The sequence below is a fragment of the Rhinolophus hipposideros genome, assembly GCF_964194185.1.
Source record: "Rhinolophus hipposideros genome assembly, chromosome: 10".
In the NCBI taxonomy this organism is placed as follows: domain Eukaryota; kingdom Metazoa; phylum Chordata; class Mammalia; order Chiroptera; family Rhinolophidae; genus Rhinolophus; species Rhinolophus hipposideros.
The window spans coordinates 27,665,728-27,682,566 of record NC_138056.1 but is presented as its reverse complement, the minus strand read 5'-3'; the positions used below and the strand labels follow the sequence as shown (position 1 = coordinate 27,682,566).

General features: G+C 33.7%; 1 protein-coding gene across 1 annotated transcript in view; it reads right to left on the bottom strand.

The window, feature by feature from the left end:
* Nucleotides 1-16,839, bottom strand: part of KIF18A (kinesin family member 18A) — a gene marked incomplete at its 5' end in the record, with an annotated part of 72,386 nt that overhangs the window by 22,712 nt on the left and 32,835 nt on the right. Inside the window, one exon of the mRNA XM_081063721.1 lies at nt 11,544-11,779. Coding sequence (XP_080919847.1) covers nt 11,544-11,779 — 236 coding nt within the window. The remainder of the gene's footprint in view (nt 1-11,543; nt 11,780-16,839) is intronic.

The window sequence follows — 16,839 nt, the reverse complement described above, 5'->3', positions numbered from 1 at the left end:
TATAATACACTCATAAGACACTATTGTGGTTATTATAATATTAATGTCTATTCAGATAATATCAATTATTTAAAATATTACAAAGACAGAATATATTTTCCCATGTATTCAGAATTGTCATAGTCCTTTAAATGAATTCAGCACTCTGAGTAATAAATCAACCATAACTTTCTGATACTTGTCTCTGTGGCAAATAGGAGATACCATATTTCCCTCTCAGGCTCGTTTTCCTCGTACTCAAACTTATTTAATATGGGGAAAAAAAGACATGCACAGAACTTTTTAAATTTACAGTAACATTTGCAGTTACAGACGAATAACTGAACACAGACTTGTGTACCAGACTAAAGGCTAAATGAAATGTATTTAGGCCACAAGTATGACTTCTGTTTATTGATAATGATTAAATTTTGTTGCCAAATGGAAAAATATATGGAAGATTTAGTTGATATACACTTTTGCAGCTTCATATTTATTAGAAATTATTATAGAGATGTCCTATTTTTTAAACGACATTTCCTTGTATTCAAGTAATTTTAGGGGAAATCTAAACTTACACTGGAACTCTATATTCAATCAGAATATCTGTACTATAGTTGTACTAGTATCTTTTATTGTGCTTTAAGATAAAACCACTGACATGGGGTGCAAAATTTAGGAAAAGAAAAGGTTAGAGACAGAAATATTACCAAATGTGAGTTTCCAGATGGATAATGAGGAAATCTTGACTTTTCATTTAATGTCAGAAATTTTATCAGTTCCATAAATAAGCTTTCCTGCCAGCACCCCCATCCTGCACGGCACTCAGTTCACTTTCTGTTTTCCAGACTCAAAATAGGTGCATGTTTTACTTCAAGTCAACAGACAAGTAGTTTGGAGGCAAAGATTTCAATAAAAAGTCCATATAATAAACATACAAAATATTATACCTAAGGATATCTTTAATAACAAGCATATAAAACATCGTGAGGAAAATTTAAATCTTTGCTGAGGAACATACAAGAAGGTAATGAATATTGAGAGACAAACTACTCTAGAAAGAGAAGATTTGATATGTAAAAATATGAAGACAAAAATTTATTTATAAATTTTAAAAAAGATTTTATTTCCTTAAATTTGGAAAAAATTATTGTAAGATTAATTTTTTTAGTCAGGAACAGCCAAGAACATTTTTTTAAAAAAAGAAAAACAAAGGGGGACTGCTTTTGCTACAGATAAAAAATTATAAATCATCAGTTATTAAAATGACAACTAGCTCAAGGATAGAGAAAAAGTAAATAGGATAGAAATCCAATAAACAGAATTCTATATGACTACTTACTCTATGTAAAACAAGGGTGCCATAAGGATGAATTGTCAACATATGATACAAGAATGACAGGCTCTTTTGAAAAAATTAAGTTAGATTCTTGCCTGTTGTTACCTTAGATTAAAATAAATTAGGAGAAAATGGAAGTGAAAATTTTAAAACTTAAAGATGAAAGGCTTTCCAAGGAATGATCCCAAAAGCAGAGAGAGAGAGAGAGAAGCTATTTTGTTCCAGAAGTTTTAAAATTTCAGTATTAAACATCTCAAAAAAAGAGTAAATGATAAACTTCAAAGTACCTTTGTAATATGCATCTTACAGGAAGGAGTTAATATCTCTTGATGATCTCACCCAGTCCTATGGCTTGAAATATCATCTAAATGTTAACAACTCTCAAATTTATATTTCAATTTAGACTTCTCCTCTGAACTCGATTCTTATATACAACAGCTTACATGATGTCTCCACTTGGATGCACCTTGGACAAATTAAAATGGCTCAAATTGCAGACCTCATCTTCTACCACCCCCACCCTAGAAACATGTTCCACCTGAAGTCTTCCCCATCTCTTTTAAGATGACTTGATTCTTTCAATACTCTTGAAGAATATTAAGAGTCACCCTTGACCTTTCTTTGTCTCACATCCCAAATTCAATTTGTTAGGAAATCATGTTGGCTCTATCTTCGAAATATATTAGAACCTGACCACTTTGCACCAACTCCCACTGCTACCAATCCTGGTCTGAGGCACCACCATTTTTTAATTGGGTTATTGAAATAGGCTCCTTTTTCTACCATTGCCATGCTACAGTCTGTTTTCAGCATAGTAGCCAGAATGACTGAGATATGACTTCCCTGCTCCGATCATGCCACGGTCCCTTGTTGTGTTCAAGAGTAAAAGCCTACATCCTTATAATGACCTACAAGGTTCTACGCCATCTGCCTTCCTTCCCTTTATCTCCATGATCTCATCACTGTCTATTTTCCTTCTCTTTTTACCTTTACATCAGCAGTTACATGTCCTTCTTACTATTCCTTGAATATGCAAAGCAAACACCTGTGTTAGAGATTTTGCACTGCTTGGTCTTTCCACCTGAAAATAAATGACTCTTCTCCCGATGTTCACATGGCTAACAATGTGAACTCATTCAAATTTTATCAGTGAGGCCCTCCCTGACCATGCTGTTTAAAGTAGCAATCTCTCCCCAATCCTACTCCCAAACTCTGTTTATTTCTTTTTCCATAGCATGCACCACCTTCTAAGATTCTGTTCAATTTACTTATTATATTTATTGTCTTTCTCCCTGCACTAGAATGGAAGCTCCATGAGGAAGTTCATTTCTTTACTTTGATGTATCCTTAGCATTAGATAAGTGTCTGTATAGGGAAGATGTTGAAAAAATTTGCCTTCATTGACTGATGTTATCTTTTGTCTGTTAGCTTTTTGGTCCCTCACATGAGACTGCATGTGGGGTTCCCTCACGTGAGAGACTGTACGTGAGGTACTGGTTAGCTTTTTGTTTCCTCACATGTGGAAGACTGCATGTGAGGTTTGTCCCAGACTAACTCTGAGTTTTCTTTTCATTTTTTTTTTTGTGCCTATTTTACCCACATCAGCAGATAAGGTAGAAAAGTAACTAAGGCACGTTAACAGGCACGTTGCCAGGCTTTAGAAGGCCTTGGGGCGATGGTCCCAGGCGAGAACAGTAGGCACCGTTTGTCCAAATGAACTAGCGCTTCAGCCGGATAAACAATATTTTTATCACAGTAACTGCCAGACCCTCCCAGATCTGGCCATTCCCTGAGGGGGAGGCAGGAATAAGAAGCTTGGCTCTAGGGTACATCTGAGAAAATATGTCAGACCTCAGTTGGCAGTGTAATTTTTGTCTTTTGTCATTGGTGATTCTTCATCATTTTAACATTTTGGAAACTCATATACAACATGCAGCTTACAACACCAGGAGATGCCTTGACTTCCAGCCGCCGACCTGGTGAGGTCTGGCTGATTCCCGACCTAACCAGGGTTGTTCCCCATGGTTAGCTTTCTTGAGAACTGGTTAGCCTTTTAGAAACTTGTGCAGCTTGCAACTTATAACATCAGGAGATGCCCTAACTTCTAGCTACAACAACAATAACAACAACCACGGCAACAGCAACAACATTCTGGGGAACTTGGTAGCATTTTGGAAACTTGTATGCAGCCTGCAGCATCAGGAGATGCCTCAGTTTTCCAGCCACGGACCTGGCTAGGTTTTGATTCCTGACCTTTCCACTGTTGTTTCCTCATAGATTGGTAAGATTTTGGCACCTACTGTAATAGTTGCTGTCCTATAGAGTTTATTACTGCACTTACATACTCCTTATTGATGTTATTTGTATATTTAGCCAAGTAATTTTTGATCAATAATAAACATATGGGCATGTCTTACACTCATATATATGTATACTCCTTTAGCATAACATTGTTATCTATATATAGTTTAGTCTTAAGCGCCTTTACTTTCTATCATTAGCACGTTGTTTTAATAGCCTTTGTTTTTTGCTATTGCATATTGCTAAATAAATTGATTAGATATTGCTAAATAAATTAATTAGTACCTCTCTAGCGCATGCTCCTTTTTCTTTTCCCTGCTCGTCATTACAGCCTGGCACATAGTAAAAGTTAAATAAATATCGTTGAATGAATGAATAAATATCTGTACCTTAATCTCTTGTAAATAAGTAACAATTTTTACAAAAGATGACTATGCCAGAAAAATGTTCAAATAATGGTTTAGGTCATTTATGGAAAATAGATTCTTAAATAGATGAAAAAAAATGGAACTATCTTATATATTAGTAAACAAAGGAAACATGAAAAGAAGATAATGTTTATAACGTTAAACTGGCAAAGAATCAGTAAGTAATCAGAAAAGAAAAAACAGGGAGAGAGAATCCAAGATTTTAAAAATTTAATAGATACATCAACCAATGACAAAGTATGGGCATTTTTTGGATACTGATGTGAAAAAACTGTAAACAAAGAAATCATTTATGAGACAACGAGGGAATCTGAATACTGATTAGATATTTGATGATATTAGGTATGAAGAAGGCATCGTGTTTTCTTTTAGAGACACTAAAATGCATATGGAAGAAATGACATACTACCTGAGATTTCCTTCAGAATAAATCCAGTGTACATGTAGATGGAGCGAAGAAAGCAGATGGGGTTCTCAAGTCGAGCCATGAGATAATTCTTAAAAGTTAAGTGATGAGTACATGGGGCTCATTATAGTATTCTTTGGACTTCTATGTGTGTTTAAAAATGATTTTCTAAAAATTAAAAATGGAAAATATTTTACTACCCAAAGCTCGTGAGGCTAAAAGGAGAAAATAGCTCATTTTCCTACACTGTTGATGGGAGTTAACGTTGCTATAATCAGACAGGGGAGGAGGAATGCCTTGGCAATATATATTGCCAATATAGAAAAAGTCCAGAAAGTCCACTTCTAGGAATTCATGATGGGAATAATCAGACATGATCACCAGGACAAATATACATATTTGCTTAATGCAATATTATTTATAATAGTAAAAATTTATTAAACAACCTAAATGCCTAATAGAGTAAATTGATTATGGTTAAGCTCATCAGACTTTCAAAAACACAGTGTGTGTTTTAAATACAGAGAATTTAGTGAAGCTAGTAAACACTCTTTAAAGGTCCCTAAAACACTAGAAAAAAATTCACATCCAACAGCACTTAATATTTTTGAAATGTAACAATAAAAGCACTTGACATTACCTATTTACAAGAGCACAGGAAAAAGTCAGTATACATGTGTAAGCTTAAGATGAATGAGACCCATTTGACTCATGTTTTGCTCAAGTTAAATCACTTCAATTTTACTTCTAAAATTTGTTAAGACTATCATTTATAGTATAATTTTGCAATGTTTGCTATCTGGGTATTGCTTCATGTCTTCAGAAATGCAAACATAAATTTTACTGCTTATACTTTTTAAAACGAACTTCAATATTCTAAGAGCAAGAAAAATCAGTATTTATTAGTGGCCTCAGTTTATACTCCTTCACTGTTATTCATCTTTGACTCTCTATTAATAATCACTATAAAATACAAATTCAGGGAAGAGGCAAGACATACTAAGCAAATAATCTATAAAATCATGTGAACAAAATGTTACAACAACAAACTAAGAAGCAGCATAATAAAACAAAACTCACCTTTTATTATGTTTTCAAAAAAAAGACAATATATTTATATAATGTAATATTTTAATAGTCTTTCCTTTTGAAAATATTATAAAAAGGAACTAAGAGCCAAATAAATGTTTTGTTTTACTGCTGACAAGTATAGGCTATTCAATTACACTGTAAGTGAAATATGGAGTTTTAAATAAGGAATAATGAGTATCATATAGCAGGTGGTCAGTATTTCTCCATCTTGGTGTTAAAACCATATTTCCTCTCCAACATCTTGAATACATTATATGGAAAGAATCAAGGCCCAAAAGGTATGAGAGAATCTGAAAAAAATCTTCAGTTTTCTTTCCAAAGATCTCAACTAGGTCAGTTCCAATACTGATAATGCTTAGCGAAAAGAAAAACTCTCTCTCTATAAATATATATGTATGTATGTGTATGTATATATACATACACATTTCCCTGTCACTTTAATGTAAAATATAACATAAGGAACTTAATAATAGAGACGCAGGTAATTCAGACCAATGTCTCTACTGAAGACAACTAAAAAAATCTGGACAAAATATAAAAAACAAATGCTTTGAAGGCACAGGAAGCTAACAAGATTGTGAAGAGTTGTAGGCAAGTATTAGGAGGTAGGTGGAGGCCAAGAAGGGAATGTCTGCATTTACAGGTATTTTCCCCTTGGGGTTGTTTGCTGATGCTGAAGGAGGTGGCAGAAATGCTTAGCAACATTGTTGAGAGCTTTGTAGGTCTGGGGTGCTGGAACCGGAATTCAGGGCCCACTGAAAGGAGTTGCTCATAAACTGCCTTGCTTTGAGTTGGGACCATGAACAGCTAAACACTAGAGAGTAAATCAGGGTTGGCATGTCTTTGCAGAAGCATCAGTTCAGTTTCAAATGATCTTAGTCTCTAAAATTGGACTGAAGTGATTTTGGATTGCCATCAGGAGCCTAGAAGAAGCAAATGTAAATCCTCCCTGAAGGAAGACATTATTATCAGAAACCTCAAAGTATTTTTATAAACAATTCTGCAAATACATGTCTGATAAATAAAAATTAGCATGCATTTAAGGAAATGAAACCACATGAATGAAAACCAGAAGAAAGACATAACAGAAACAGGCCCAGCAGGTTCCAGACTTGGAACTTCTCAGACACAGACCTTAAAATAATTACATCCATTTGGTAGTGAGAATTTTGCAAAGAAATGGAAACTATAAAAAAGAATCAAATGGAAATTCTAGAACTGAACCATAACTGAAATTAAGAACTTGATGGATTTAAGAACCATTTGACATGGTTGAAAAAATAAACTACAGAATATATGAAAGAAATTTCCAGGAGAGAAAAAACAATGAAAAGCAGGGGAACTTAAAAGGTACAGATAAGACAATGAGAAGTTACTATGCAATAAAATTGGAATCCCAGAAGTAGAGAAGAGAGCAAAAGTGGCAAGAATAATATTTGAAGATATAACGTTTAAGAACTTTAGAAAAACTAATGAAAGATAAATGAGACACAAATTCAGAAAGGTCTATGAACCCAAGTGGAAGTAGAAATAAAATTACATAGGCACAATATAGCAAAACTACGAAAACCCAAAGAAATACAAAGAGAAAATATTTTAGGAAGCCAGAAGTCAGATTACATTTAAGGGGCAACACTTAAGAAGGAAAGCTGACTTCAACAGCAACAACCAAAGCCAGAAGACAATAAAATGATTTTTTTTAAAGTGCTAAAAGAAAAGCCCAATAAACTAGAATTCTATACCCCGCAAAATAGTCTTCAAGAAAGAAAAGTAAAATATATACATTTTCAGATGCATAAAAATTAAGAAAATTCATCATCAGTATACCCACTGTAAAGGAAATACAAAAGGATCTTTAAATGAAAGAAAAATTGTCCTGGATGAAGATGCAGAGGTGCTGAAAAGATGTAGACAAAAAAAGTAAATGTGAACATTGACTGTATAGACAATAAAAATAACATCCTATGGTTTTAAAATATACAGAAAAATAAAGTACATTCTAACAGTAATATATATGTCAGGAAAGGGTGAAAACAATTAAAGAAAAATAAGTTTCTAGCACTGTCTGAGAAGAGGGTGGAAGTAACAAATAGTTACTTTGATAAACAGACTTTGATAGGGCAAGGATATATATTACCCAAAGGGTAACTACTAAAAGAATACAAAAGGAGTGTATAGCTTCCAAGCTCACAGAGGTGAAAACATAGGATATTAAATATTACTCCGTTATTTCAAAGGAAAGTTCAAAAGAAAAGGAATTTAGAATAAACAGAACAATTAGAAAGCAAACCATAAGATGGCAGATTTAAACCTAACTATCAATAAATTGAAGTAGATTAACTAAAATATACAGATTGATAAATGGAATGAAAAGGCAAAACCCAATTATGTGTTTATAAGAGACAAGTTTGAAATAAATATAAGACTATAAAAAGGCTTAATGTGAAAGAATTGGAAAAAAGATAAACCATAAAAACACTAGGCAAAAAAAGTGGGGTAGCTATATTAATATAGACCAAGTAAACTTAAAGTTAAGAAAAACTACTAAAAGAAGGGCATCTTATAATAAAAAGACATAAGAATTCTGAAATACACAAATGTAAAAATGTAATTTCAATAAAAGATAGCAACAAACCTCTACCCCTAGATGGTTGCCTATGCCTCAGCCCCTGGCACCTGTGAATGTGACATTACATGGCAAAAGGAATTTTGTAGATGTAACTGAGGTTATGGAATTTTAAGACAGGGAGATTATCCTAGATTATCTATTCAGTGGGCCCAATCTAATCACATAAGCACTTAAAGTAGAGAACTTTCTCTAACCGTACGAGTAGGCAGTAAATATGAAGCAGAAGAGAAGGTCAGAGAGATTCAAAGCTTGAGAATGATTTAACCTGCCTTTGTTGGCTAAGAGATGAAGTGATGAAGAGGGTCGTGTACCAGGAAATATGGGTAACCTCTAGAAAGTTAGAATGACCCTTGGCCAACAGCCAACATGAAAACACTGATCTCAGGCCTACAGCCACAAAGAACTGAATTGTGCTAACAACCAGAATGAGCCTAGAAGCACATTCTCCACTAGAACCTTTAAATAAGAGATTCAGCTGGCTGACACCTTAATTTTGGCCTTGTGAAACACTAAACAGATTAACCAATTGATCCTGCTTGATTTCTGACCTACAGGATTCTGAGATAAATCAATGTTATTTCAAGTTAATATGTTTGCGTTAACTTGTTAGGGCAGCAATAGAAAACTGATACAAAATAGGAAAATCAACAGTAATAGAAGTAATTTTTAACAGGTCTTCTCGGCATATGATAGAACATAAATTAAAACAAAGTCAGTGAGAAAAAGATTTGAAGAACACAATGTGACCTAACTGACTTATAGAGAATATTGCAACCAATGGCTGCAAAATATACTCTTTAAAAGCGTACCTGAGAAATTAATACCACCTAACTACAGGCTGGGTGTAAAGCAAGTCTTCACAAACTTCAAAGGATTAGAATCACACAAAATGTTTTCTCTAAATACAATTCCATTAAGCTAGAAATCAATAGTCTAAAAATAGGATGGAATTTGCCACAGCTTTTTGATATTATAAAATGCTACATACGTCAAACAAGAAATTATAACAGAAATCAGAAAATATTTTAACTAAATAATAATGAAAAATATTATGTATCAGAATATGTGGGATGAAGTGAAAGCTGTGTTTAAAGTTGTGTAAAAAATAAATCTATGGACATAAATGCATAAATTAGAAAAACCAGAAGCTGCAAAACTGTTATTCTCTGGGGCAATTGAGATCTTGCTCCCTGGCATACGTTATCAGCTTGGCTCAAATAACTCTTATAAAAAGTGGGAAAAAAAAAAAGGTAAAAATTAATGAACAAACATTCATCTTTATAAGTTAGAAACAAAAACAGCAACATAAACCTAGTGAAAGCAGAAGGAAATAAAAATAAGAGCAACAAGCAGATACAATGAAATAGAAAACAAAATATACAATGAAACAGCCCAGAAACAAACATCCAAGAGGAAAGAAACAAAAAAGCTGAGTTTTTGTTGATTCATTTGTTTGTCTTGTTCCTTTGTTGTTTTCAGTTTTATAAACCACATCCCAATAAACTTAAAAAAAAAAAGTAAACATTTGAGTGACAGTTATAACAGGAAAGGATAATACTAAAAGAAATAAAATCAAATACATAAATTATAAAAATTTACCTTATCCCCTCTTAAAATTTATTGACATAACATCAGTGATGGAAAAAAGCAATAGCTGCCACAGGAGAAATTGGGTAACTTCTGAAAGTTGGAAAGCAGATGGATCAGATCAATGTAAGAACTAGAAGAGAAAAATCAGGACCCTAGCTATCATATATATATATATATATATATATATATATATATATATATATATATATGTATGTATATATACATATATGTATATATATGTGTGTATATATGTGTATATATATGTGTATATATGTATATATATATGTATATACATGTATATATGTATGTATATGTATGTATGTGTGTATGTATATGTGTATATATATATACACACACACGTGTGTATATATACACACACACACACACACATACATACATACATATATATATGAACTGCTTTTCCCCAATCTGTGATCTCAGAAAAAAAGACTGGGGATAACTATAAACAATAATTAGCAGATCAACTACTCCACAGATTTACTGTGGTATTGTATGGTAAGCATTGGAAACAAAGGAAGCAGAGTGGGGCTTTGGGGAGATCTAGACTTCCAGAAAGACCGCAAAGTTTGGAGGTCAGAGAGAAGAGCAGGAGGGGAGCTGTAACCAGAAGCAAATCTCTAAAGCACTCCAAACAAACAAACAAACAAACAAACAACCCCAAAACAAACTAATAAAAAACCAAAAACTCCACCAATTCAAATGAGCAAAGGATACATCAGAGAAGATAAAACATCAGTAGTAATCAGAGAGTTGCAAATTGAAAAAGAATATACATCAGTTTGGTATTGCTGTTATTATTTTGGGTCAAGGTAAAGACAAAATGGAAAATTTTTGAGAATTTGACAGATGACTTCTTTTTTAAAAAAATTTTTGTCCTCTGACTCAGCAAATCAGTTTCTAGAAATCAGGTACACATGACAAATGTGAACATACAGGCATACTCTGTGACGCACTCTTCACCAAAAGAACAGTGGTCAAGTAAATTATGGTACATCTATTTTCTGGATTCTCACAACTGTTAAAAGAAGTAAGGTAGATTCAATTTGTATGGATCTTCAAAATGTTCATAATAAACTAAAGAAGTAGTTGTAGATCAGTATATATAATGTGCTAGTATTCACACGAAACCTAACAAAAAGCTAAAGAATTGGATTACCTAACACAAATTCTCTCTCTCTGCAAAGATGACCAAACTATTAACAGCATTTCTCTCTAAGATCAAACACCAGATTGGGGTTCTGGGGAAAGTCAAAGAGAGCATTCTACTTCTATATGTACCTCTATATTGTCAGAATTGTTTTAACCAGGATTTTATGTTAGTTTTGCAATTAAAATGTTCCACGTGCACTTTTACGAGGAGAGATATCAAATGATCTGCCAACAGAAAAACAGTAAATTCTATAGTTATTTGATCTTAAGAACAGCTTATTACAGAAGTATTAATATTCTTAATTAAAATCTTTAGTTCATAATGGAGGTTACATTTAAAAGAAAGATGGAAGAAAAATTAGTCTATCAAAAATGGGTAACATAACTTAAAGGTTTTATTTCTAAAGTTACTTAGAACATCAAGCATAATTGATCTTAGACCTTTGAAAAACACTGGTTATTGAAATGATTCCGAAGCTAATCTCCCCTTTAATTCACACAAAATAGCCTAACCTATTAAAAAATAAACTGTTCTGTAGATTGATATATAAAGGAGGCAACCCTTTACAAATGTCATTGTTTACTTAATAAAATAAAAGCTGTACTTACAACAGGAAACGGACTGAACTGGAGCAAGTTGTGGAAAGGTCATGAGAACAGAAACTTGAGGTAGATCGTTTTGCTTGGTATGTTCAATCGTTTGATCAGCCCAAACAACCACTTTTTTCCTCTCTACTAAATGTTCAATTTCTTTGAAGTCAGATTCAAAATCAGCATTTGACAGGCCAGCTTCTTTTAATGCACAATACTGTTTTCTTAGGGTTGGAAGTAAAGCATTCAATACTCTATGTACAGAAAGTGACAAGATAAAGAGACAAATAGTAAATTTTAAACACATTATTATAGTTTTATGTAACATCCTAAGTATTAGCAAATCATTAAAATGATTCCCTGCATAGATTTCCTTTTAGAATATTTCAATCAAATACTTCAACATATTCTTAATACATTAAGTACAAAGCGGGAAGACTCTTGGATGGGAATTACAAGCACCAGGCTATAGTCTCAGCTAGCTTTCATTATCTTCTACATGATCTCGGATAAAGCACAACCTAATTGTGCTTTATCCGAGATCATATAGAAGCTATTGATCCTTTATTATGTGGGGATCAATTAGACAGACACTACTTATAATAGATTATTTTGAGAACTATATGAGTTAAACACATACGAAAGCTTTTTGCAAAGCATAGTGTCATTTGTAAACCAAATATATCGTAGCTATTGTTAATAAATACCATGGATTGAAATGAAAAATTAATACTCTGTCAACCGATGAGACTCATTTTAGGTACATAACATTTAAAAAATAACAACAAAAGAACAAAACAACTTTCTTTTCAGTTAGCTCATCGTGAGCTAAAGAAATGGCTTTCAAAGCTGTTCCAAGGGGTTCCAAGGAGAAAGTTGTGGACAAGGACGGTGGGTGAGGGGAATCCATGGGTCACTGGATTCTTGGCTCCGATTCAAAACCTTCCCTATTGCTGTCCTCCGAGTACTTGAATGTATCTTTTTATGTATTAGACCTCCACGTAAGTGTTCACTGAAGATATGCCAGAGTTAAATAGTTATAAATTTATATACTCAATCAATGGTCCTAACTTTTAAGTCAAGGAAGGTATCAAACAACATGGATGGTATTGAAAAGATGTGCTCCTGGTGTTCCCGTTGACTTATAAGATCAAGGAGAACAGGACCATTTGAAATACAGATAGGTCAGTGGGAAAAGAACAGGCATTAATTTTAACACAAAAGGAAAATAATTGCTGTATTATCTAGGAGTCTGAAATATTTAGATAGCAGTACAAATAAATAGTCTGTGACACTTTTCCTTCTGGTAAGGGTGGGGAGTACTCCATTTAAACCAAGGAGGTAACAACTACAGGAAAAAGTCATTAATCAGAAAGTCAATAAAAACAATTATTTATTGAGAACCTATATGAATCAAGCGCTGTGCAGAGGCGTTAACACAGCAGGCCTGAGACTGCTCTCCTTAGAAAGGCTTGCTAGCAAAATTGGCTGTTGGCTGTCATCTTGAACCTTGGATTTTGACAGGGTTCTCGTCATTTTCAAAACTAATAAAAGTGGCTCACTGTGCTTAAACTGTTTGTACCAACAGTGTGGTTTACCCTGAATGAACAACTGCTGTCCTTCTGGAAAGTCTGGAATTTGAGTACATGCTAGGCAGAGGGTGCCTATGCGACCAGCTACCAATAAAAATCCAGGGCATTAAATGTTTGTCTAATGAGATTCCAAAGTCAGCAGCATTTCAAATGTGTTGTCACAAATTGTTGCCGGAGGACTTAAGCACATCCTGTGTGGGTCCACTGGAAGAGGACACTTGAAAGCTTACATCTGGTTTCCTTGGGACTTTGCTCCATTTTCCTTTTCCTTTTGCTGATTTTGTTTTGTGTGTTTGTGCTTTTGCTTTAATAAATCATAACAAAGAGTACAGCCATACGAAGGGTCCCGTGAGTCATTCTAGTAAATCACCAAACCTAGAGGTGGTCATAGGGAACCACAACATGTGTTATGTATGTATGTATGTTTGTATGAATGTATTTACACATTCATTTTGATTTGATATGTGTATATATTGAGAAATCATCACCACAATAAGTCTAGTGAACACCCATCACTATAGTTACAGAATTTCTTTCCTTGTGATTAAAACTTTTAAGATCTCCTTTTATCAACTTTCAAATATGCCCTACAGTATTATTAACTATAGTTGCCATGCTACACATTACCCCTATGACTTATTTATTTTATAACTGGGAGCTTGTACCTTGGGACTTCCTTCACTTATTCTGTCCATGGTCCACCCTTAGCCTCTGGCAACCAGCAATGTGTACTCTATGAGCTTGATTTTTTTTTTTTTTTAAGATTACACATATAAGTGAGATCATATTGCATTTGTCTTTCCTTGACTGACTTATTTCACCTAGCATAATGCCCTCAAGGTCCAGGTATATGTTTGCAAATGGCGAGATTGGCAAGATTTCATTCTTTTTTTTTATGGCTGAATAATATTCCTCTGTGTGTGTGTGTTTACTATTTCCTTATCCATTCATCTGTTGATGGATACTTAGGTTGTTTCCATATCCTGGCTATTGTAAATAATGCTGCAATAAACATGGGAGGGTGCATAAATCTTTTCTAATTAGTGTTACCATTTTCTTTAGATAAATATCTAGAAGTAGAATTGTTGCATTACATGGCAGTTTTATTTTTAATTTGAGGAACCTCTACACTGTTTTCAATACTGGCTGCACCAATTTACATTCCCAACCAACAGTGCATAAGGGATGGCTTTTTCTCCACATCCTCACCAATACTTGATTTCTTGTCTTTTTGATAATAGCCCTTCTAACAAGTGTGAGGTGACATCTCATTGTGGTTTTGATTTGCATTTCCCTGATGATTAGTGATGTTGAGCACCTTTTCATGAACCTGTTGGCCATCTGTATGTCTTCTTTGGAAAAATGTCTATTTAGATCCTCTGCCCATTTTAAAATCAGATTGTTTGTTTTTTTGCTATTGAGTTTTATGAGTTCTTTATATATTTTGGATACTAGCCCCTTATCAAATAGTGATTTGCAAATATTTTCTCCCGTTAGATAGGTTGGCTTGCTTTAGATGTGCAGAAGCTTCTTAGTTTGATCAGTGCCAGTTGTTTATTTTTGCTTTCCTTTCCTTTCCTTTTGCTGTCAAATCCAAAAAAAAAAAAAAAAAAAATCATCACCAAGTCTGATGTCAAGGAGATTGCTACTCTTGTATTCTTCCTGGAGTTTTATGGTTTCAGGTCTTATGTTGAGGTCTTTAATACATTTTGAGTTAATTTTTGTGTATGGTGTAAGATAGAGGTCCAGTTTTGATTCTCTAGTCAGTGGCAGCTCACTTTTCTCAACACCATTTATTGAAGAGATTGTTCATTCTCCATTGTATATTGTTGGCTCTTTTGTTGTACATGTATTGACCATATATTTCTGGGTTTATTTCTAGGCTCTTAATTCTGTTCCATTGATCTATGTGTCTGTGTTTACGCCAGCACCAAACTGTTTCATTATAGCTTTGTTATGTAGTTTTACATCAGGGACGATAATGCCTCCAATTCAGTTTTTCTTTGTCAAGACTGCATTGGTTATTGAGGGTCTTTTGGTATTCATATGCAAATTTTAGAATCTTTTCTATTTCTGTGAAAAACGCCATTGGAATTTTGATAGGGATTACACTGAATCTATAGATTGCTTTGGGTAGTATGGACATTTTTAATATCTTAATTCTTCCAATCCACATGCACAGAATATTTTTCCATTTATTTGTGTCTTCTTCAATTTCTTTCATCAATGTCTTATAGTTCTTAGTGTATAAGTCTTTAACTTTATTAAATTCGTTCCTAGGTATTCTATTCTTTTCAATGCAATTGTAAATGAGCTTGTTTTCTTAATTTCTTTCTGATAGTTCATTATTAGTATATAGACATGCAAGTGATTTCTGTATATTGATTTTGTATCCTGCAACTTAACTGCATTCATTTATTAGTTCTAACAGTTTTTTGATAGTCTTTGGGTTTTCTGTATATAGTACCATCTCATCTACAAATAGTGAGTTTTACTTACTTGCCAATTTGGGTGTCTTTTCTTTTACTTGCCTAATTGCTCTGCGAGGACTTCCAATACCATACTGAAAAAAAATGGTGATGGTGGGCATCCTTAATTTGTTCCTGATCATAGAGGAAAACCTTTCAGCTTTTCTGTCTTTTTTTAATTAAAGTTTACTGGGTGATAAGGGTTAGTGAAGTTACATAGCTTTCAAGTGTACAATTCTGTAATACATCATCTATATAGCACATTGTGTGCTTACCACCCAGAGTCAATTCTCCTCCTATCACCATGTATTTGATCCCATTTACCCTAATCTACCACTACCCTCCTTCCTTACCCTCTGGTAACCACTAAACTATGGTCTATGTCTATCAGTTTTTGTTCCTTTGTTGTTTTCAGTTTTATACCCACATATCAGTGAAATCATATGACTCTCGACTTTCTCCAGCTTACTTCTTTTAGCATGATAATCTCAAGATCCATTCATGTTGTCACAAATGGCACTATTTCATCTTTTCTTACTGCCGAATAGTATTCCATTGTGTATATATACACCAGATCTTCTTTATCCATTCATCTATTGAAGGACAGTTTGGTTGTTTCCATGTCTTGGCCACCACAAATAAAGCTGCAATGAACATCAGAGCACATACCGTGTTTCCCCAAAAATAAGACCTAGCCAGACCATCAGCTCTAATGTGTCTTTTGGAGCAAAAATTAATATAAGACCCGATCTTATTCTACTATAACATAAGATCCGGTCTTATACTATAAGACATAGTCTTATATAATTTAAGACCTGGTCTTATATCATATTATATTAATTTTTGTTCTAAAAGACATTAGAGCTGATGGTCCAGCTAGGTCTTAATTTTGGGGAAACATGGTATATATTTACAGATGTTTTCAGATTTTTTTGGGTAGATACCCAGGAGAGGAACTGCCATTGAGAATAACGTTAGCTGTGGGCTTGTCATATGTGGCCTTTATTACGTTGAGCTATGTTGCCCCCATACTCACTTTGTTGAGAGGTTTTATCATAAATGGATGTTGAATTCTGTCAAGTGCTTTTTCTGCATTTATTGAGATCATCATATAATTTTTATCCTTCATTTTGTTAATTTGGTGCATCACACTGAATGATTTACGAATGCTGAACCATCCTTGTATCCCTGGAATAAGTACCAGTTGATCATGGTGTATGATCTTTCAAATGTATTGTTAAATTTGGTGTTCTA